The sequence below is a fragment of the Mustela lutreola genome, chromosome 9 (assembly GCF_030435805.1).
Source record: "Mustela lutreola isolate mMusLut2 chromosome 9, mMusLut2.pri, whole genome shotgun sequence".
In the NCBI taxonomy this organism is placed as follows: domain Eukaryota; kingdom Metazoa; phylum Chordata; class Mammalia; order Carnivora; family Mustelidae; genus Mustela; species Mustela lutreola.
The window spans coordinates 74830080-74855142 of record NC_081298.1 but is presented as its reverse complement, the minus strand read 5'-3'; the positions used below and the strand labels follow the sequence as shown (position 1 = coordinate 74855142).

At 37.7% G+C, this 25063-nt stretch overlaps 1 protein-coding gene across 21 annotated transcripts in view; it reads left to right on the top strand.

The window, feature by feature from the left end:
* NRXN1 (neurexin 1) overlaps positions 1 to 25063 on the top strand; it is a 1178968-nt gene that overhangs the window by 599231 nt on the left and 554674 nt on the right. For 13 of the 21 annotated variants that reach the window (XM_059134801.1, XM_059134789.1, XM_059134792.1 and 10 more), the window contains 2 exons: positions 11778 to 11951; positions 17792 to 17911. In XM_059134801.1, coding sequence (XP_058990784.1) covers positions 11778 to 11951; positions 17792 to 17911 — 294 coding nt within the window. Of the gene's footprint in view, positions 1 to 11777; positions 11952 to 16852; positions 16880 to 17791; positions 17912 to 25063 lie in introns of all 21 variants that reach the window. The other 8 variants (XM_059134785.1, XM_059134774.1, XM_059134778.1 and 5 more) reach the window with 1 other exon arrangement.

Genomic DNA, 25063 nt, shown 5'->3' with positions numbered 1-25063 from the left:
TTATTACTGTTACTTTCCTCCACTGGCCAAGATACTCTAAAACATTCCTGTATTTTGGAATAGTGGAACTACCCAAATTGGCTACTTACCACTTTTAATATACAAGTGTACAAACTAGTTCAGAGTCAGTGAATGTTGTCATAGTTTCAGTGGACATGTGCTTGGAATCAGGCCCTGCCATTTTCTGGCATTGTGGCCTTGAACCATAGCGTTTTATCTCTGACATGTCCCCAAGATAACTGTTACTCCCTTTTGTCACTCAACAGGCAAAAATCCAATGAAATGATACATGGCCAAGTACTCACTAAAATTTAGAATACTGCACCAACATCAGTCATTGTTTTACTCTAAAATCATGGCTCTTTTCTGCTTTTGACAATGGCAGTGCTTGGGACTCAAAGTGGTGGGGAGGCTCTCTCTCTCACCCAGACAGTGCTCTACCTTTAAATTCCGTTGTCTCTGTGACTTTTGTGAAATGGAGAGTCTTTTTAGCAAAAGCAATGTACTGTTGGATGTGGAGCCTGCTGTAGGATCAGGAATCCCTGTGGCTGGCAAGGAGCTAAGACATAGTAGCAGCAGACCAGAAGTCCTTGAGTGGTGGCCCAAGGGCTACATGGCGTGAGACCACAAACTCATAGTTAGTGCACATTGGGATGAAGAGACTTCCCAGGGCAGAGCATCAGGAGTCCACAAAGTTAGCTTGGTGCTGATCTATGGTCACAAATAGTAAATGCATGCCTCTCTGTGATGCCAACAGGGGAACAGAATTGAAGAGTTTGGAGAAATAGTTTAAAAGGTCCACAGTGTGAAGTGTACCTATGGAGGCCACATAACTTAGATCATATGTTTTTATGGAGGAACACAGAGAATGACAGAATAGCCAGAGACAGAATGAGGCAGAGGGCCAGGGTGGGCTGGAGTTTCATTTCCCACAAAGATTTTTTCAATTATTTTAATGGCAAAACACTCCTGAGGGGCTTCTCATCAGCACACATTGATAGCCTAAGCTGTTTCTTTCTTCTGTCTTTTGTCTGCCTCTATCTGCAAATAAATTCAATATATTCTACTTAAAATGGATCATGGATTGGGACACCTGGATGGTTGAGTCAGTTGAGTGTTTGACTCTCGGTTTTGGCTGGCTTATGATCCCATGGGTCATGAGATCAAGTTTGCCTCTGGCTCTGTGCTCAGTGGGGAGTCTGCTTGAGATTCTCTCTCTCCCTCTCTCCCTGCCCCTCTCCTCGCTTATGCATACCCTCTCTCTCACTCTTTCTCTCTCAAATACATAACTAAATCTTTTAAAAAAATTGATCATGGATTGCTCTATTAGAATGGAGAAAAAAAGTCACTGCATTGAATCTCTTCATGAGTTGGATGGCTTCACTTCTGTGTTCAAGAAAGGAGTCAGTACAAGAAAAGTTCCCCAAAATTAACTTCATTATTTCTTAGGTGGAGGGAATGAGGGGTGAACACGACTGCTATATTCATATAGTTCAAGTGATTATTTAGTGAGACCAATCCATCCATTCATCCAGTTACTCAGTGATTAATAAGGGAAAATGAGAACATAAAGATGCTTAGCACAGAAAGGTGTATGAGGGGAAAGGTAGACAAGAACTGGAAAAAAAAATTTTCAGAGGGACAAACGTCTGAAGTATTAGCAAAGCTAAGTCATCAGCTCTTGGCAAGAATTTAAACGAAAGGCGTGAGATCCAGAATACAGTGTGAAAATGATTCTGATTCAGTTTGGATAGCAAGGAGATGAGAAATGTGAATGCTGTAAACAGGAGCGTCTAGAAGCAGTTTCCTAGTGCAAGGGAGAGACGGTGGCTTGATGTTAGGCTGAGCTTAGAAAGCCAGGGTAAGCCTGAAGATAATGGGTTTACAGGTGTTTACTACAGAGGTAAAGCCAGGTTGTTTTAGGACTAAACCTTATAAATCAAGAAAGACTAGGGTATAGAGAAGTTAGGGAACAACTAATAAACCAAACTGGTGACTGTTGAGCATCCCCTCAGCAAAAAGTTTCTAAAATTAACCCGGCTTTTTAAAGAGACCTATAAAGAACAGAGATCTTGTGTCACAGCAAAATACCTACTGAATTGCTAACTTTGACTTGAGTGTTGACATTTGGTGCCCTCCGATCTTAGATGGGGTCTTGGTTGGTCCTTGTTGTTCAGTCCCATGTATGGTTTGTTAAAAGTTTGCATTTGTCTACTCTTAAGCCTTAATGTGTTACAGAAATATTAATGACTCCCATGCTTTTACCTTTAGTAATTTACATAATTCCTTTAAGTATGCAGAGGAAATAGTGACAAGTAGTCAGAGGAAATAGTGACTTTAGCTTTCTTCCCATAAAACAAAACGAAACAAAACAAAACAAACAAACAAACAAAAAAACAAAACAAACCATAAAGTAAATAAATGAGTGTTTGTTACCTGGGGATTAAAGATGATTTTTCTTCTAACAGGGCACACCTATTATAAAAACAGGTCTAGATTTAATTATCTGTCAAAGAAAAGCCTGTATTAAGGTATGTGGTCAAGATCTGACCTGTGGATGTTCGTTTGCAATGTGCAACAAAAGATTAAAATTGAAGGTAATGGTACAAATTTGGGGGCAGAATTCCCTTGTTTCCTGGGGTAAGGGAAGACACTTTTCCTGCAGAATAAGTCTCAGATATTAGCCTGGTCTGATTGCACTTGTTCTACCAGCCAGTCACAATAAGAATTGAAAGGAAAGTTAGACTTGTGCTCCAATTTGCTGTCCAAAGTCCAGTTCTGTCAAAGCAAGCTTCCAGAATTGTACTTTCTCCCGTCCAGCCAGCAGGAAAGAAAGGCAGTTGGTATTACTTCATCTCCCCCACCCCAAAATACCACTCATAAGAGATTGCAAGAACCTTCTTAAGTTTCCCTAGAGTTTTAGCCATCCAAATCTACAAAGCACTTGTTCTTTTTAATGTATGCTCTTTTTAATTAAAAGAAAAGTGAGATATTTGAGAAGAACCAAAAAAAAAAAAAAAAGATTTCATATGAATAAACAGGAAAGCTGAGTCAAAGAACTAATTATACCTTGACACTTGCATTCTGTTGCTGTAAGGCAGAGCTTGGAGTCCTCACTCTAATTACCGTATGCTCCCTGTTTTAACAGAAGAGAAAGCGTCTTACACCACTTCATTTACCTGCTTTTGGTTGATGGCTCCCAAGCCGTGCCTTCCTGCCTCAGCTCTCTTCCCAAAGACCCTGGTTCCTATCATCTGATCCCTGTGGATCACTCCTACTCAAATTCCACATGTTTAGTGTTAAATGCAGTTCTCTCGCTTCTGTCCAAATTATCATTGCTTCAAATTCTGTTGTCTCCTAGCCTGCATGACCTATATTTTTGGATTTCTCATTGTCTTTTTAAAAAAAGCAATAGTCATAAATTCTATAGCATTACTCAATAGACTTTGACTTTCCTGATCCAACATTATTTATCGTGGCTCCTTTGGAAACTCCTGCCTTCCAGCCACGTCTAGCCTTTTAGACTTTCTTGAATGCTGTATTTATTTTATCTGTGCTCTTCTCCAGTCCTGCACTACATTTATGCTCTTACAAAGTAATGTATCCTACACTTTCTTCTGGTCTAAAGTCTTCTGTGATGCGTCACATTACAATCGAAGTCCACACAAACCTTTTATTTTTTCTGATTTTATAAGGTGCATTTAGCTTGAATCTTTGGACCTGGCCCTTGGGTTTCATAGAATTCTTGTGTTTCCTAGTCTATTTACATCAGATTAGAAAATATTTATCAAGTCATTGTCCTCTCTTGTTACTGGGTTCAGTGCAGCTGAGTTTGTAACAGAAAATTTTCAAGGAGCCTCTTGAGCTTCTTCTTCTTTTTTTTTTTTTATGATTTTATTTATTTATTTGACAGAGAGATCACAAGTAGGCAGAGAGGCAGGCAGAGAGAGAGGAGGAAGCAGGCTCCCTGCTGAGCAGAGAGCCCAATGCTGGGCTAGATCCTAGGACCCTGAGATCATGACCTGAGCTGAAGGCAGAGGCTTAACCCACTGAGCCACCGAGGTGCCCTGCCTTTTGAGCTTCTTATAGCAAAGGGCAAGGGGTACATCAAGTACATACGTGACCACAGACTAAATGAAGTCAAATAAGACGTAAAGTTGATGTCTTATCATTCCATTTATACTAGAAACAAGGAGATGGCCTACACGTCTCATTCTTCTGTATCTCTTAACTACCATCAACCTAGAATGAGGTACACTGTAGGAGTACAGTTCTCACCAGACCTACGTACATAGTCACGCCAGTAACCCTTGGGTGCGGAACGTGTGTCTTCTACCTGCCGCTCACATGCCTTCTCTTTGATCCTCACAGACTTGGGAGGTAGGCATTTCACATGTGAAGAATCGACTCTGAAAGAAGTTACGTAACTTAATGTGCCTGCACTAAGATAACCAGTAAGTGGCAGAGACAAGGATTATAGCCACAAGTAAAAATCCTGTGCACAATTCCCTCCTCATTACTGCACAACTGTAGGGGTGTGGCTACCTGTGTCACCACCTCCGATCCTTCCACAGATAACAGTCTTGAGAGTGTGCGTGTGTATGTGTGTGTGTTGCACTAGTCTAAAGATATGGGTATTTTGAAATTTCTTAAAAAAAAAAAATATGTTCCAAATGCTTGAGGTTATCTGGGTTTATGCATGTTCTCAGCATCTCCTGATAAAAAAAAAAAAAAATGCCCCAATTCCATCATTGCCTTGTCATTGCATACATGGCCTACTTAAAGGATAGGAATAAAAATCAACCCTTCATTAGCTTGGAGAGAGGGTAACAGGCTGGCTTCAGGTCTGTAGGAACCTGTCCCTTATTAGATGTCTATCCTGGCTTTTGTTCACACACAGGGTCATTAAAAAGCATATCCTCCTTCACATGCACAGAATTTTGCTGGCAAGATCCCATTAGTGCTAATGGGTCATTTTAACTTCCATCACCTCCAGGATCAAAAGGAGAAGCTGCATCTTTGATGAAGTGCTAATGCTACATGGGGCTCGGGCCACTTAAGGGTTTCCTTTGTTCTCTTCATAGGGCAACCCACCAGGGATCTTTAGACCACTCTCTACTATATGAAGAGTTTATAAAGACAGTATTAAGTAGTGGTGCTAAGTGCAGCTTCGGTAATGAAACTAAGAATGCATTCTCTACTTATAAATCAAAATCTCACCCACCTTAGTATATGATTGAGGCTTGTATCCTGCACTACTTGAATCAATATTTTGTGCTCTTTAAGAACACAAGGGAAAGATTACTACTTCTTTTCAGTAATCTCTGAAAAGTTCTTCAGGCGCATATGTTTGGCAAGAGGGAAAAAATAGGATTGTGGCAAGAAGCGGGGAGAGGAAGTAAGTGCATTTTAGAATTAGCTCTCTCGCTGTGTTTTGCTTTAGCATTCTTTCTTGGTTCTTTTCCACAGTAACCTCAGTCCATCAGGTGGCTGACAATGTGTATTGAATGCCCCCTGTGCTTGGAACCCAGCACAAGGCACTGGGGCAGAATGTAAAACAAAGAGAAACACAGTCTGTCTCTTCCAAGAGGTTGCAGTCAGAAAGAGGAAGGATGGTTAGGAAACATGTAGTGCCCCATACATAAAGTATAAGTTCTACCTCCAAAAACACCAAAGCAGTGCCAAGAATTCTTCATTTAACTCCCCTCTGTTCTCTATGTTAGAGACATCCATTAGGCCTGGAAGACAGCTGAAATTTTCTAACAAATTTAGTTCGACAAATGAATGGCGGGAGCGTCTCCTTGCATTGATGTGTGACATATAACAGTGTAAAATCTCTGCCCAGAATCTTGGAAGTGCAAGGAGGGTAACTCTATTTTTCTATAACTCACCTTGGTTTCCGCTTTGAGTTCTGATTCTTTGAGTTAGTGAAAATGTACTCTCAGGCAATTTTAGTTCCCTTATTTTCCTGAGATGGTGTCTAAATTATTTGGGGGTGGGGGGGACACTTCACTGTACCAATCTTTGGGGAGATAAAGACCACACAGGAGCTGGTCTCGAGTTTTTTCTCTGCATAGCTGAGGTGCCCACTGAATTGCCAGCATCTTCATTCTTGTGTGCATGACCCATTGAGGTCATTCTTTTTCTGTTTATTTCTGTATAACTCTGGGAATTGCTGTGTTGCTCCTATACCACCATTGGAATATGGAGAGTTCTGCAAGGCTGCCTAAGTTCCTAGCATATCTAAATCTACCATGCATTCATCTTTTCCCAAGGATTTTACTGTTGCCTCTGGGTTCTCTGGAGGAAATGCACACAGATCAATAGCATTCTCTAAACTTACCTGAAGTTTTGACCTACACCAGGGCTCAGCCCTTAAATTACAGCTAGGTCCCCTCTTTAGTATTCATCGATGACTATGCTCACATTTCTTTTCCTCCAGTTTTCACTCCTGCTTGCCTTATGAGGGGCAGGAAAGATTTATTCTTCTCATGTAATTGCTTGTATATTCTGTCTCTTTCATTCCTTTAAGAGTCTTGGCTTTTAAGACTTAAATGCAGAAAGATGATTCAATAACTTCAGTTTTTGATTCTTATCCTTTCTCTGAGATAATGAAAACACAAAGCCTTTAAATTAAAGTGAGAGGAAAGACCAGGGAGAAAAAGGAAATAGGGTGAAAAAAAAAAAAAAAACAACAAGATATTTCAGAAATAGTATCTCTTCTCATATGACAATCATGCTACTCTTTAATATTAAGAATATGGTTAGAGGAGCAAGATGGTAGAGGAATAGGAGACCTAAATTTTGTCAGGTCCCAGGAATTCAGCTAGATAGTATCAAACCATTCTGAACACCTACAAACTCAACAGAAGATGGAAGAAAAGAATAACAGCAACTATGAACAGAAAAGCGACATGCAGAAAAGTGAATCTGAGGCATTCTTTGGGAAGATAGATGGCAGGGAGAGGGAGCCTCCATCCACTGGTTACCAGCGAGTGATAGAGCAGTGGTGCACAAATCAGAACTTTTAGAAGTCTGCTCCTTGGAGGGACGTCACTCCAGTGGCTAAGCTGAGGGTAGAACCCCCACTGGGACAGTGTGGTCTTAGGACCCTAGGGGTCACAGAAAGACCAGAGATGCCTGAGTGCAGCAGAGCTCCCAGGTATTGGAGCAGGGAGGCTGCCTGCAAAGATGGAACTAAGGAGTGGGCTTTCAGCTCAGTGTTGCCATAAACTGTGATCTGTGGCAGTGTCAGACCACTGCTCTTTGAGAAGGGACCCCACAAGTCGCAGAGCCGGAAAGACACCCTCTCCCCTTTCTCCATCAAGAGGAGTGGCATGGGAGCATGCAGCAGAAATCTGCTGGGCTTGGAGACTCCAGACGGGGCCATGCACCAGAGATAGAAACGCTTGGTCACAGTCCGGGTGAGCACAGACCGTGGCTGGAGACCAGGGAGACAGGAGTGATTGACTGCTTTTTTCTGAGGGCTCGCTGAAGAGTTGGGTCCTGAGTTCTCAGCTCCTCCAGACCTGGAGATTGAGAGGCTACCATATTCATCCTAATCCTCCAAAGCTGTACAGAAAGCTTTCAAGGAATAAAAACTACTGAACATAAACCAGACCAGATTACTTAGCCTGGCCCCTGGTAAGGGTAGTGCAATTCCACCTTGGGCAAAGACATTTGAGGATCACTGCAACAGGTCCCTCTCCTAGAAGATCAGCAAGAACATCCAGCCAAGACCATGTTCACTGATCAATGAGAACTGCAAATCTTCAGCCCTAGGGGAACACAACAGGTAGAATTCATGGCTTTTTCCCCATGATTCTTTAGTCTTTCAAAGTTAAAATTTTTTTAAAATTTTCTTTATTTTTTCTTTTTCTATTTTTAAAAAATTTCCTCTTTCCTATTTTAACCAACATGTTATCATACCAATACCTTTTTAAAAATTTTTAAATTTCATTTTTATGGTCATATTCTATCTCTTCATTATATTTAACCTTATTTTTTAATATATAGAAGTTTTATTTCTTTAAAATTTTTGGATACAGTTTCTTCTAACAGACCAGAATGTACCCAGAATGTATGGCTTTGTTCTAGTCTGCCACCTAATCACACTCTCTCTCCACATTTTTTTAAAATTATTTTTCTTTCTTTTTTCATCCAACTCCTACCTTATCAATTCCTTTTTAAATATCTTTTAAAATTTTCATCTTTACAGTCATATTACATCCCTTAATCATATTTACCCTTATTTTTGAATATATGTTTTTATTTCTTTAAAATTTTGGGAGACAGTTTCTTCTAAAAGACCAAAATAGACCCCAAATCAAGTATGTGGCTCTGCTCTATTCACCAGCCTGATCATACACACACACACACACACACATATGTTTTCTTTTTCCTTTCTCCCCCCCCCAACTGCCCCAGTTTCTCTTCTGATTTGTTTAGTGTATATTTTTCTATAGTTGTTGTTACCCTTTTAGCATTTTCTTCTCTCATTTGTGTAGTCTTCTCTAGACAAAATGACAAAATGGAAAAACTCACCTCAGAAAAGAGGACAAGAGACAACTACTAGGACCTAATCAGTATGGACATTAGTAAGATGTCAGAGACAGTACCAACTGCTAGGACCTAATCAATAGGGGCATTAGTAAGATGTCAGAACTAGAGTCCAGAATGATGATTATAAAGATACTACCTGGGCTTGAAAAAAAGCATAGAAGATACTAGAGAATCCCTTTCTGGAGAAATAAAAGAACAAAAGTAAATCAAGTTGAAATCAAAAAGCTATTAATGAGGTACAATAAAAAATGGAGACTCTTACTGCTAGAATAAATGAGGTAGAAGAGAGAGTTAGTGATATAGAAGACCAAATGATGAAGAATAAAGAATCTGAGAAAAAGAGAGATAAACAACAGCTGGATCAGAAGGGGAGAATTTTAGACATAAGTAATACCATAAGATAATACAGTATTAGAATAATTGGGATCCCAGAAGAAGAAAGAGAGAGAGGGGCAGACAGTATATTGAAGCAAATTGTAGTGGAGAACTTCCCTAACTTGGGAAAGGAGACAGGTATCAGAATCCAGGAGGCCCAGAGACCACCCCCCTCAGAATTAAAAAAAAAAAAAAAAAAAGGTCCACACCCCATCATCTAAGAGTAAAACTTACAAGTCTTAGAGATTTAAAAAAAAAAAAAAAAAAAAAAAAAAAAGGTCCTGAAAGCAGCTCAGAACAAGAGGTCTGTAACCTACAATGGTAGAAATATTAGATTGGCAGAAAACCTATCCACAGAGACCTGACAGGCCAGAAAGGACTGGCATGATATATTCAGAGTACTAAATGAGAAAAACATGCAGCCAAAAATACTATATCCAGCGAGGCTGTCATTGAAAATGGAAGGAGAAATAAAAAGCTTCACAGGGCGCCTGGGTGGCTCAGTGGGTTAAGCCGCTGCCTTCAGCTCAGGTCATGATCTCAGGCTTCTGGGATCGAGTCCCGCATCGGGCTCTCTGCTGGGCAGGGAGCCTGCTTCCTTCTCTCTCTCTTTCTGCCTGCCTCTCCATCTACTTGTGATTTCTCTCTGTCAAATAAATAAATAAAATCTTAAAAAAAAAAAAAAAAAGCTTCCAGGAGAAACAAAAACTAAAAGGATTTGCAAAAACCAAACCAGGCCTACAGGAAATATTGAAAGGGTTCCTCTAAGCAAAGAGAGAGCCTTAAAGTAACATAGACCAGAAAAGAACAGAGACAATATGGAGTCACCTTACCAATCACCAATAAAATGGCACTAAATTCATATCTTTCAGTAGTTACCATGAATGTAAATGTGCTAAATGCCCCAATCAAAAGACACAGGGTATCAGAATGGATAAAAAACCAAGGGGAACCTTCCTACATTGTTGGTGGGAATGCAAGCTGCTGGAACAGCCGCTGTGGAAAACAGCATGGAGGTTCCTCAGAAAGTTGAAAATAGAGCTACCTCACAACTCCACAATTGCACTACTTGGTATTTACCCTAAAGATAGAAATGTAGTGATCCAAAGGGGCACGTGCACCCGAATGTTTATAGCAATGTCCACAATAGCCAAACTCTGGAAAGAACCTAGATGTCCATCAACAGATGAATGGATAAAGAAGATGTGATATGTGTGTGCACACACACACACACACACACACATACACACACAATGGTATATTATGCAGCCATTAAAAAAATGAAATCTGGCCATTTGCAGCGACGTGGATGAAACCAGAGAGTATTATGCTAAGTGAAATAAGTCAATTAGAGAAAGGCAATTGTTATATGATCTCACTGATATGAAGAATTTGAGAAACAAGACAGAGGATCATAGGGAAAGGAGGGCAAAGTGAAACAAAACAAAACCAGAGAGAGAGAGATAAATCATAAGAGACTTCTAATCTCAGGAAACAAACTGAGGGTTGCTGGAGTGGAGGAGGGTGGGAGAGATGGGGTGGCTGGGTGATGGGCATTGGGGAGGGTATATGCTATGGTGAATGCTGTGAATTGTGTAAGACTGATAAATCACAGACCTCTACCCCGGAAATAAATAATACATTATATGTTAATGAAGGCAAAAAAAAAAAAAAAAGAATTTGGTTAGCAGTCAATAGATGTTTTATTTAAGAGGTAGGGGAAGTAAATGCATTCAGTACATTTCATACAAATTATGCAAGATCAGTAGCACCCTAGTGTACTACCTAGAGCTTTAGTTAATAGGTCAGGGACCTAAGTCCTCAGTTTCTAGGGCTACATGACTTTAAGCAAGCTCACTTTATATCTCAGTACAATTCAGGATTGTTCTATCTGTGGTTTCAGCCTACTTACAATCTAGTTGGTTAGCTTGTCATCGTTTTGCGGATGCTGGCAGAAGACACAAGCTTTCTGGGTCAGAGACCAAGAACTTTATCACTCATGACTCAGCAAAGAGGATGAGCGTTCATTTGGATACCAGTTCTCCTTTATCCCCAGTCACATGAAGACCACACAGAGGGACCCAGAGAAACATTAGAAATGCAGGAGTTTTGTGTTACATTGGGGAAAAGGCATCAGGTGGCATGAAAGTTAGGATGGTTAATGTGAGAAAGAAAATTCAACTGACAATGACATGTCAGAAAAGCAGTTTGCTCAATAGAGTGTTTAGCAAAGCTTTTAAATACAAACATATATATATATGCCTGAAAAAGGATATAATACTCAGCTAGTGAAAAAGGTAATTCTGGACTGTAGAGAGAATTTGTTGAGCTTCTGATGAACTGAAAGACCCAGAGTTCTCTAAGCAGAAGGTTGACTGAGTATCTACTTCCTATTTTTACTGTAGTGGAAAGGTCCTGTATTTTATCTCATTTAATTCTCATGAAAACAGATAGAACACATTTTATCATTCATGTTTTAGAAATGAGGTTTTTAAGGATCAGAAAAAATGGGGCAAGGGGGGGAAGTTAAAAGCCATAGAGTTGGTAAATAACCAGGCTCAGATTTCAGTGCAAGGTTATGCAACTCCGGGGCCCATATTCCTTCCGCTTTGCTACACCGTGTTGCGCTTCTTCAGTTCTCTATGGAAATGTCTTCAAGTGTGGATCTGTTGTTCAAACTCTCCTGTTTTACACTTTTAAGAAAATATCTAATTATAAATTGACTTTTTAAATGAATTTAATTAATTTAATGAAATATAAACCAAGCTATTTTCTGTCCTACTGTATGTTTAAAGGAATGACAAGTTACTTTTGTGACCAAAACTTTGATCTTCCCACAGGTGACTTGTATATAGGAGGAGTGGCTAAAGAAACATACAAATCTTTGCCGAAACTCGTCCATGCCAAGGAGGGCTTTCAAGGCTGCCTGGCATCAGTTGATTTAAACGGACGACTTCCAGACCTCATCTCAGATGCTCTTTTCTGCAATGGACAGATTGAGAGAGGATGTGAAGGTACTAGATCTTTGTTATCAAACTCTAAGTAATTCTAATTCCACCCATAAATAAGAACAAATCTCCCTAGTCAGCAAAATTTATTTCTGCCAACTGTTCAAACCCCACCGTAGGGCTTAGAAATCCTTGTTTGTGCTTTTCATTTTTCATCATATAAATCTTAAATTTTCTGGACTGTTTGCAAACCTACACTAAGGCCTTATGTAAGATGGGGGCTCTGTGTATGGATCTTGTTATTTTTCTCCTTTGCATTTGATAGTTTGCCTAATTAGTGTGTTAATCAGTTCTGCAATGCCTGCTTTGTAACATTAAACAGATATCCTGTTTGGACTAAAAAAAGTAGATTTGCTCCAGCAAGTGTCAATCATTTGAGACTGTTTGTTTCAAATCTACATTCAGCAAGATATAACAGGAGAATAAAGTTCAGGTACCCGTTGTCACATCACTATTTGGTTTGTATCTACCCAGCACGTTTCTTCTGTATATCATCAGTTTGTTTTAGCAAAAATTGGTTTCTTCTTTTACCAAAGACTAATATTCCTTGCTTGAGAAATGTGCTCAAGTACCTTTCTGTTCTTTTGTGCTATCAGACTAAGATCTGTAGGAGTACTTTTTGATTGCTATATTCATTTTAGATAATTTTCATTTCAACACCTCAGATTATTTGAGCCAATTCTCCCTCCATAAATGTAATTTAATCATATTATCCTAAATTTGGGGGCTCTGAATGTGTTGCGGCTTCTCCTTTAATGTTGAAAACAGTTTGGGCTATTTTGAAAATTTTAGATTCATAAGGAAATTTCATTTGGGAGAGGCAAAGAAAGACATGCGAATTCCTATCCCCCAGGAGACTATGAGTCATCTCTTCTTGGCCAAAATAATGCCATTAGATTTAGCAATTACCTAAGTACGTGGAGGTATATGTTTTGTTGTGTTTTTTTTTTTTAACATACATTTTTTTTTCCATGAAAAGTCAGATAAAACTTAAACTGTGACTAAATCCTGCCAGAAGATAATGCTATTTAATAGAAGCCTTTGCTGAATTTTTTTAATGTTATGCTATATTTATTTTCTTTATTTCAAATTTTGGTATAACACTTGTAAAACAAAGAGAAACTATTTTTTCCATTTACCAAAGGAAACAAGATCATTAAATAAATAATTACGTCTACTGGATGGATATAACGATGTGGCTCATAACTTGGATTCTTAGAGGTGATCTAATCAGTAAGAATATGTACATTAGAAAAAGGGGGGAAAAGTACTACAAATTGTTTACAGTACTCCCCCCTACAAAAAAATAGACCTTTTTACAAGCTGCTTGGTAATGACTTCCCACCTGCAAAGAGATATTAGGAGCAGACAGACATGTTCACAGCTAAACACCCACAAGACGGAAAAGCAAATGAACACATATGAGCCCCAGCACAGGCACATAGGTGAGGTGTGTGGATGGGTAGAAGGAAAAACTAATGAGGGGAAGCTGTGCTGACAAAGAATATTTGCAGAAATGATATTCAGTTTTATTTTCTAACATAATCTATTAAGCAACTTGGTTAAGATTATTATACATCCTCCCGGGTAACAAACGACTGTTCGAACACTTGAAATCATTCGGTAGATAATGACATTGGCTCCTTCCCTACCTTATCTAGGATGCTTTAATATCTGAGCTTGAATCATTCTTAGCCTCTTTTTAACCCCCCCCCCATTTTTTTTCTTAGAATGTTACTGTGCCCCTGCCTTTCTGCTTTGACACTTCTCTAAATTTTTTCATTCCAACATCAAGATTAACAACTTTTAATTTATGACTATTTCTGTCCTCTGCAGTTCTTACAAATGGTCTCAGATAAACAACTCATAGGTGCAATGGATGACATACACATGCTTTTAGGATTAGTGATCAAATTCTAGACATTTGATCAATTCTCTCTCTAAAGACGGTTGTCTCATGGAATTTTAAATCCAAATCACATTGGAATCACTTAACTTTCATGTTAATAGAAATTATGTAAATGTGACAATAACCAAATCATATCTTTCAAGATTTTCTGCCATTCCTATCCCACAAGACCCACAAATCTCTAAGCCCCTTTCGTTTCACAACCACTTGCTGTCTTCCATTTTTAACTAATTGCATTTGGTAATTGCTGCTTTTATTTATATAACACACTAGCTAAGGAAGAAGCTTGCCTTGGCCAAGTCCCTTCAGATGAATGTTTCTCAAACTCTGAACCAGTATCCGAATCCCCTGGAGAATTGTTAAAACCCAAATTGCGGAACACTACCCTCCACGGTGGCTGCTTCAGCAGGACCCTAAAGTTTATGTTTCTAACACATTCCTACAGTGACGCTGATGCTGTTGTTCCAGGGACCACACTTTGCAAATCACTGTTAGGGTAACATTTTCCTGCTTGTGTAGGAGGCAATAGAGACTATCAATCAACCAATAATCAGGCTTAGTTAAACTCAATACCAAGTCATGATAACTTTCGTACATAAAGTCAAGGGGGAAAAATTAATTCAGACACTCTTTGCATAGTCTCATACCATTCAGCCCCAGAACTATTATAATAAGGTACAGAAATACTTAATTATCAAAGTTACCATTGATTTAGCACCAGTGACAATAAGTTTACATAGGTTTTTTTCATTGAATCCTCAAAACTCTGTAAATTAGGTAGTGCTGATTTTTTTTTAGATGAGTAAATTGAGCCTCAGAGATGTAAGGTGACCTTCCTAAGGTCACACAGCTCGTACGTGAATGATGGAAGCTTTGAACCCAAGTTTGCCATACTTGAAAGTCCAGGCATCAAAACACTTCCCTCTCTTGCTTCTTTGGTTTCCAGAGATTTTAGTTTTACCTTCACTTCTTTTCTTTTTCAGACATATCCTTATACTTAACCACTTAATACAAATGTCCTTGTGGCTTGTTCCCAATTTTATTCAGTGATAAAATAAAAGAAACATTGCATAACTAAAGGGAAAACAAATTCAGGGCTTTGTCTTGCACAAATGCCTGTCAATGTTTAAATATTGTTCTAGAAGGTGAGTATTTTGAAAAATGTGTCTTGTCAGGCATAGGCATGCATTCTCCTATAATACCTGAATATAAAAAGACTGTTGTGATCAAGAAAAAATAATAATAGTAATGCATGTCTTTATGCTCACATAAAGGTTTGGCAGATACTCTAGTTGCTGTTCTACCCCATGGACACATTTGTCTTCAGGATTGCAGTTTTGCCACTTTTAGAATTAGTATTATGTTGCAGTTGTATTTCTGATAATTTTTACAAAAATAAAAGGACAATAATCTGGCTCTTCATCCATTCCTGTTTCTGCTCATACCCTCTGCTGGGCAAGAAAAGGAGCAGCCACCCACTGACAACCAGCCCCCAGCCCATGCTGGGCGCACACTACTCGCGACTCCTGCACTCGTCCCACAAGGGATTGTGCAAAGGAGTATTGCTTTAAGAATTGTTTGTTGTTTTGTTTTGTTTTCCAAATAAACAATAATTATTCTCAGTCTCTAAAGCAATTAGATAAAGATCATTAGACCACTTAAGCTTGCACAGACTGGAGGAACCACAAAAACTAAGCCGTTTAGTGGTTCTTCATTCTTGCATGAGATGGATGGGAAAACCTGTTACATCCGTTCAGGGCTTCCAGGCCTGGGAAATTATTATTAATAATAAAAACTATCATTACCATTGCCATTAGTATACCTTTCGTTGCCGTTATTCTATAATTCATTCTTAAAATGTTAGGGTTTCTTAATTTGTGAAAACTCACATAGGTTAAATTCAATAGTTTTCTATGAAGACTCCCTTTACTGAGAAAATTGTAATGGAAATACCATTGTAATGAGTATGTTTAAAAAGACATTTTATAAAAATGTTGATTTACACAATGGCTAATTACAGGTCGTTCCCATTTATTCGCTAAAGTAGTTACCTCACAGGCTCTCAGTGTTAATAGAATCTAATTGGGCCGGTATCGTTTTTATATTTTCATAAAAGCTATTGTGTTGACTAGGAAATATCTTCAGTTTTCCACTCTAAAGCTATTTAGATAGAATGTATTCCCTTTTTAACCTTCTCTAAGGTAGTCCTTATGAGTGAGGTTCTATTGTAATAAATATTCATGGGGCAGTTTAGAAGAGTTGTAGGGAATTAGGAAGGTGGGGAAAATGCTGACATAACTCTGAAATCCTTGAGTGGTATAGGCCCAGCCTGCTAAGAACAAAGATAAACACTCCACACTGAAACCTGGTAGAGGGATTGTTCTGGTAAGTGGAATGGCATTGCAGTCTGCTTCTTCCATCCCGTACTTCTCTCATCTGCCCCAATGATCTATATAGTACATTCTGATGGTTTGTGTCACTCTCAAGTCCAGCCGTTGGCAGTGAATGGCTGGCATCACAGTTTCAAGCTCTAATTGCAATTAAAGACAGAAGGATGTAGAGGGAAAGAGAAATGGAGAGGGATAACAGGTCTGCTAATGACCGTGGTCTGCACTATATCTGCATGTGACAAACGGCCACGTGTTCCAAATAAGCAACATGATCACTTGGGTGATGCATTCATATCTGTCTAAGAGAGGAAAAAATACAAAAGCTCTTTTAATTTCTTTCATTACATGTCATCAGCTCAATTAACCATTATGTATATATACATACATAGAAAAATTCTAATATATTACCGCTTTCTCATTTTTGGCTTCTCTAAAGATTTATGGCTGTTAGTATTAATTTGTTTGCTCTACATAGCATTTTTTCCTCCTCCTTTACAACAGCATGCTTTTTGAATCTGAACGTTCTTCTGTGTTTGCCCCATTTTGGTATTGCTTACTAACATTTAATATATTTTGCTTTTTTTTTTTTTTTTATTTTGCTGACAAAGTTGCATTGATGAAAGCTGACTTGCAAGGTAGATAGCCCCGTGTGTAAAGAACAAGACTGAAACCTACTAATACACAGTGGAAACCCCAAAATAACGTTTTTTTAACATTTTTACAGTAACTGTTGTTTGGATTCAAATTTAATTTTTCCCCTTCTTGAACATTGTGCAAGAAACCTCATTTTATAGCCTAGTTTGCATAAAGGCTTTCAGTCTTGAATATGTTTGTATAGTGATTGCCTCTAGTGCTTTGATCATCTTTTTTTTTTTTTTTTAGTTCTTTGTTTCTCAGTGTTCTAGTTATGATTCTTTAGAAATAGACTAGAATTCTTTTTACTCGTATGTTAAATGGGGGCATGCCATTTATACAGACTTTTTCATTTTCTGTTTAACTGCATGGATTGTTAAAGCATGTGAATTGATACTTGCCAACATACCTACCTAAAACACCCAACAACCATAACTTTATCCATAGTTTGCTCAGGGAAACTTCTACGGCATTTTGCATAACTCTTTTCAGTTACTTTGCCAATCTTTATCTCAATTTCATGAAGCTCTAGTCTCCATTTCTCATGGTGTCTCTATTCATTGGTTAGAAGTTAAGGAGATCCATGCATTTTTCTAAAATCCAAATGGTGATAGAGAATTACTAATGATGGAAAGAGATTACTTGCAACCATAATCACACTAGAAGCTATGTGCTTGCTTTTACTAGTTGTTGTTTACTATTCTACTGTATTTTGTCCTATATCTGAAACTTCAGAAACCTTCCTATTACAGCTTCTCTGTTGCTAATTCAGGTGTGTGAACTAGAACTTTCAACACTGGTTTGCTCTTGTAATTTGAGGTGTTGGCAACTACTATATGTGACCTAGCTCATGTATGAAACACTTGTGGATTTTGTTTTAAAGAACCCAAGTTTCTTTTGGATTGTTTTTGCAGGACCCAGCACAACCTGCCAAGAGGACTCCTGTTCTAATCAAGGCGTGTGCTTGCAGCAATGGGATGGCTTCAGCTGTGACTGTAGCATGACTTCCTTCAGCGGTCCACTCTGCAATGACCGTAAGTACCTCTCTGAGTATGGACTCAGATGGTCATCATTGCTTCCAGTCACTATGTGATGCCCAGAGTCTTTATAGTATCTGTGAGCTAAACTGTCATAGTGAGGAGAAGCAGTTGTTTCTACAGAAAGGGCACTTTTGCAATACTAAAGTCTTAATCAAGGATGCCATTAGCTAAACGCTGTGATGTAGTGAGCGTTTGGTTTGCACCTGTTTACTCTAATTTTTTGAATTGCTAATAATGGTCACCTTGTTGAAAATACTTTTTTCATTTCCTATGTATGACAGTCCTCCTCTGGTTTCTTCAAAAGAGATTTTTTATTGCTTTATATTAAATAATATTTAATTCCAGAAGATTATATGTTGAGGGCTATAATTTTTGTGAAGGGTGACATGTCTCATTATGCTTCCCTTTCTGTATCTTTTTAAACTCATATCTGCCTTTTGCTTTCAAAAACAATGTTTAAACTTTGTCCTTCAAGTACTCTCTTATATTCTAGCCACTTGTGGATTTTTCCTTCTTTTATCTCACAATATAAGCATGACTCAGAAACACAGCATTCACATTCTATCATGGAATATCTGCTCGTACCTAATCTGTATGGTTGCAGTAAGAATTTTAAGACTGAATTAACTGGTATATAGGATAACATCCTGTTTCTTAACTTTCAAATAGACCATGCTTTACAGCACTATGTCAACATGGTAAAAGCATTTTCTACAAAACAACAAATTCCACTATATTGAGAATATATTTCAGGCAAGGCCTCCTGCTTATGAAACAGAGTGCATAATTTATATTATAAATGAGATAATGTTTAAGGAAATGCTCTAGGATGCAAGATGCCGTGATTGAAGTTCTGGATTTGGGGACAGAGGGTGGACTTGAGTATGGATTTTAAGGAGGATGAGAGTTTGTTCACTTTGACCTTTGTCTGTTTGAGACTCTCTTTTCGCCTGCACATATGTGTATGGCATTGTTGAAGATGAGGTCAAACTAAAATATTCCATCGAATTGAGTTTAGAAATATGGTATAACTCACCAGTTATCTTCAGAATTTCTCTTCAAAACATTGAATATAGGTGTAGCAAGCAATTATTACAAAGTAAAATATTGGAGGAGACCTATAAAAATCGCAACACCATAGATGGTGTAATATTTTGTCTCCATCCTACCAGCAACATCTTCCGTAGAATTATCGTAACCTTGAAACATGAACATGTATTCAAACCATCATACATTTGCACAAACAGTAACCCCAGTTGGGATTCTATAAATAATCTTAAATGAAGGCTCGGTAGATACTTTTTGTATTTCCATGTACCTAAAGCAAAAAAAATAAAAAACCTTATATATGCTTTTAATATATGCAGATATGTATACAGAATAGTAACTTCCTGCATTTGCTCCTGCCCCATAGAAAATAACATAAATTATTTTCAAGGACAACCAGAAGACTGATAATTTGTTATGATTTTATTATGGTAAATTTTTAATCCTGAATATAATCCTGAAAGATGTAGGACTACATGTGGTAGCTAAGAGAGCTTCTTATTGCATGAAAATGTTTTTCATTTTGCTGAAGAACTTTTCTCTGCCAAACTTTGCTTAATCTAGTTTCCATGTTTTATAAAATAGTTGCCATTTGGTTGTGTCAGATAGTATATTCTCTTATACCAGTTAAGTTTGAAGAATATAATTTTCTGTGTGTATTTGCTAGACATTTCCTAACAGAACATCAAGATCCTACCCTAAGTATCATGCTGTCTTTACATCATTTTTACAGAAAATTATTTGAATGCTGCTCTTGGATGATAGTGGTGGTGATGATAATGATAAGGCTATTTGTTATTTTCTTGTAAATAAGGTAAATGTCATTCAATGAATGTGTCTCCTGATATGCCTCTTGCACAAATCAGCATTAAAATTACTTTGGAAGGCTCTCAGAATACATACATTTTGATTAAATCATTACCTCTTAATGGGTTTTCTGGAAATGGGAAATGGTTTCTTGGTTTGTGCATGGAGTTTTGGTGGTGAGGCGATGTAGGCATAAATCAGTATTTAAAAGCAAATCTTATTTTCATATCAACTTTAATTTGTAGAAAGTACAATAGTGACTGTTACCTTTGTTAAAAGGTAAACTGAAGCATTAAAAATTTTAAGGGTTTATTTGAACAAAAATCAATTCAAATCAGGTAGCATCCGGTCTAGCAGTTAGAAAGGTGCTCCAAGGAGCTGTTATGAAATGAAAGAGTTATAGGCACAAGAGAGTAGGGACAAGAAAGCTATACTATATTGGAAAAAAAAAAAAAAAAGGCAGGCTGTTGATTGAAAAGTTACTTTCCTTTAGGGAATGACGGGGGTCTGTGGGGCAGCTAACCTAACTATTGCTGGTTGGGAAGTTCCTGACTGACTGGTTTATGGGAACACCAAAACTGTAATTAAATTAAGTCTTGGTTTGGAGACATAGTGCTTAGCATAAATGACTCCATACAGGGCCTGGTGTCTTTTTCTTTTCTTTTCTCTTTTCTTTCTTCTTTTCATACCTTGAAGATAGGCAATTGATATGGCAATAAGAGAGTAGCATGCCATATTTTCTTCAGTTGTTAAATTCATCAAAATAAGCATTACTTTTCTGTATCTCCTGATTTTTCTGAGTTGCACAAACAGAATTAATGTGATTCCTGGGATTTTCACAAATAATTTTTTATATAGAGGTTGACTTTTTTTTTTTTAATTTAATGAAGCCATTTAGGACAGTTCATTTCTTAATGAAATTTCCGTTTGTAGCCTAGGTATTTATCCATAAATTCTGTGATAGCAGTCTTCAACTGCATAGAAAACAAAACAAACAAACCAAAACAAATGAACAAAGGAAAATAAAAGAAAGTATTTTAAAAGGGGGAAAGAATGGGCCACATTACAAATAAGAGACGTTTTCTCTGAAATAGACCTTTGGAATATCATCTTTCTGATAAATTTCATAGAGTTGGTTAAAGTAACTAGAAAAGTTTATTTATGTTAGCCTGGAGATATAATTAACAATGGGAAGATGGGAATACTTTTTAGCTTGTAAGTATAATTGTGGGTAAATCATACTAATTAATGCACTTAAAGGCATCTTTCAAAAAGAGGTACTTATCCAAAATGATGCCAAAGGCTACTTTGAAAAGTGTTTGTGAAACCCTTTTTCCCCTAGAAAATTGCCATGTAAATGACCTACTCATTGAGAAAAGCAAGTGCTGTGTATATTTGTAGTGTCGTGTAGTGTAATGGACTTAGCTCGATTCTTCCATACCATTAATATATTTTAGGTCCTTAATATTATTTGGGGAAGGGCTTATTGTAGTCGCATTTCCTGGTTCAGTTTCCTATTTCTTATCCCTTCCTCCTCCAATCTGCTCTATGCATTCTGACCTCTTTTGTTCTTTTTTCCTATTCTCCTTATTTTAAATATCACCAGCTTTTCCTGATTCTCCTAACCAGAGGAAGTATTTTTCCTCCACTGACTGCTATAGAACTTTGTTGATGCTATTTTATCAGCCAACATTATTTAGGTTTGGTCTTATCCCCATGTAAGACAAAGACTACATGCTTCTCCCAGGTAGTATTCTTTTCTTTTCTTTTTTTTTTTTTTTTTGTCTGATAAAACTGACTAGTTTTATCCATGCTGACTAGATGCATGGATCTTGCATAAGGGTTTCTAGTAAACCCCAGCAGTTAACAGTACTCTCCAAATTCATTGATTTGGAGTTCATCAACCTCTGTGATCTGACCCTAGCTTTTAAAGATTTTATTTATTTCTTTGACAGAGAGAGAGCACAAGTAGGCAGAGAGACATGCAGAGAGAGAGAGAGGAGGAAACATGCTCCCCACTGAGCAGAGAGCCCAATGCAGGGCTCGATCCCAGGACCCTGAGGTCATGACCTGAGCTGAAGGCAGAGGCTTAACCCACTGAGCTACCCAGGCGCCCCCTGACCCTAGCTTTCATTTTCATTCTTATCTGTTGCAGAACCTTGTCCATATGGCATGTTAGTGCCAATTAACTTACTTATGGCTTTCTGAACAACATTTTACTTTCCCAATTTCCTCACCATTTAGGTTTGGTCTTATCCCCTTATGTTAATTTATCCTCCTGGGATTGCTCTCATTCCACCTGGAATGAATTCCTTTCACTATATCTGTTTGAAGAAATATAATTTCACTTTCAGTCTCCACTTAACTGTTTCATCCCATGGAAACTTCTCTAGTCCTGGCCTTACCTTTACCCTCTTCTGAAATACTGAGTAAAGGTCTTTTTAACATACCGTATATTGCAGTTCTTGTGAACTTTTCGTAGGTGTAACCACTTACTTGGTGCTTTCTATGTGCCAGACCTGTGCTAAGAGTTTACATTCACTATATAAAAATCAGCGTATCACCCACTGATGTTTGTGCATGCATGCGTGCATGCGCGCACGCACGCACACACACACACACACACTCTGTTATCAAGCCATTGTGCTATGCAATAATCCTTTTCCTGCTTTCACCCTATGGTACAAAATAGAATGTAACTATATTAGCTAATTTAATGTCAGGTGGGAGAAGATGAATATGGCTATGATCACATGGAAAATAGTGAACATGGTAACATTGTCACATACTGTTTAGTACAGAATTGTTGTGTGCCAAATTATGGTTCATCTTCAATGGTGTCTGTCACCATAATGGAATAATACATCATAGTGCTGTCATTTTGGTGCTAGAAGGGTATGGTCCCTGCCATTAAAGGACTATTTGTAGAATTCTAAATTTTCCAGAAGAAACTCTGATAGGGATTTATTGTATATTTTGTGTGAGAATTAGAAATGTTCACTGAAACAAGATTTGACTGTGACTTGTTACCATGACATTTAAAAATATCTTCAGCTTTGTTTCTCACCTTTTTTGTTGTTTGACAAGAGAAGCCAATATCCAGTGTTTGAGCATCAGTATCAGGACTACTGGAAATGAATCATAACATGTATAAAAAATAACTGGATCAAAGTCACATTATTTCTGTCCCATTTAGAGCTGCCACTAGAATTAAGCTGTGAGCTGATTTGTTGCCAGTACCATTTAGGGATGAATAAAATTTAGCAATTAGCTATGTCCACAACCAGATCCTCACTGTGAGTATGATGAATCTTATTAACCTTGAATCATTCAAGCATTTCTAAATGGCGGTCTTTAAGTTGTTTAAAGCAATTCATAAGCAGTATTTACAGATAATGCCATAGAAAAATTATCTATGGGGAAACAAGGTCAGACCTATCTTAGGTTAGACCATAAAGAATTAAAATATTGTTCATAGTGATCAGGAAGTGCCATAAAAGACAGAAAGCAAAGCATCAGATATGATAGAGGAATGTTCTTTATCATAGAAATATTATCTTCTATTTAATATAAATTCATCTTGTTCTTATTGGTAGTAGACATCATAAAAGTAAATACAAGAAAGCATTGGTCTTTTCATTTTGCAATTAAGCAGTCAAAGGACAGTTTTAAGCTTTGTATAAGAAAACTCAAGTGGGAGAAAAACCCCCAAAGAGTGGTACAGAGCATTGCTATATTTGAATTATCTGGATTCGCTCCCTGTACTATTCATCAAGTCCATGACTCTGAATAGCTTTTGCCTCTGTGCTAAATGGTGCCAGTTTGACCCCAGAAGTCAAGAAAGAAGACCCAGTTGAATTTTTCTCCCTGCAAGTACTCTCTGATTTTTCTGGCTCACTTAATGTTCTGTGGAAACCTTCATTTGGCTTTTATGTTATGCTCACCATTTTGGGGGCTTAGCTAACTCTAGAGCTGGGCTTGGATGCTTGCGTTAGTGGGATAATATTGTTGTATCCCACCAGAACCCAACAAGACTCGTGCATTAAGAGAAGGTTCTGCCAGTCACCTTGGTTAATTATCCTTAAGGGGTTATAGTGCTTTCAGTTCTCACTGCATGATATTTCAAAGAGTTCTATGACCCTAGTCTGTGTCTGAATGATTTTTTTTTTCTCTGTGAGTATATTGTGCTCAGGTTTCTCACCTTGCTTCCCAGCTATGGTAACGCAGGCAGTGCAGGGGCTGCTAGGGTAGGGAGACTCTCTGAATCTAAGGTGTGAGTTTTTGAAACTTGAGGCCTTTAGATTTACTTTTACTTTTTAAAATGGCTTTTACCTCACCAGAACTGAGGCACTGAAAGCCCTTGCGAACAAAATGAAGATTAATCATGGTGAATTCTCAGAATCCTGTTTAATACTAAATAAGTATCAGTGATAAATAATTTAGCATTTATTTATTAATCAAGATGTGTGAGAGAGTGAATGTTAAATAATTCTCCAATTTTATAGAATCAGATTATTGTGGGCATGTTTTTATTTATTTTTCTTTCTCCAAGTTTTTATGTAAATTTTAGTTAGTTAACATATAGTGTAATATTGGTTTCAGGAGGAGAATTCAGTAATTCATCACTTATATAAATACTCAGTGCTCATCACAACAACATTGTCCTCCTTAAGCCCCATCACCCATTTAACTCATTCCCCCCCCCACCTCCCTTCCAGTGATCTTTAGTTTGTTCTCTGTGGTTAAGAGTCTGTTTCTTGGTTTGCTCTTTTTCATCCCCATGTTCTTTGTTTTGTTTCTTAAATTCCACATATGACTGAAATCATATGGTATTTGTCTTTCTCTGATTGACTTCTTTCAGTTAGCGTAATACTCTCTAGCACTGTCCACATTGTTGCAAATGCAAGATTTTGTTCTTTTTTATGGTTTACTAATATTCCATCTTATATAATAATATATATGAATGAATGTATGAATATAGGATGGACATTTGGGCTCTCCCTGTAATTTGGCCATTGTTGATAATACTGCTATAAACTTCAGGTGATTTATCCTTTTGAATTAGTATTTTTGTATCCTTTGCATAAATACCTAGTAGTGTAATTGCTGGATCATAGGGTAGTTCTGTTTTTAACTTTTCAAGAAACCTCCATACTCTTTTCCACAGTGGCTGTAATGGTTTGCATTCCTGCCAGCTATAAGAGATTTACACTTTTTCCACATCTTTGCCAATACCTGTTTTTTCCAGAGTTGTTAATTATAGCCATTCTGACAGGTATGAGGTGACATCTC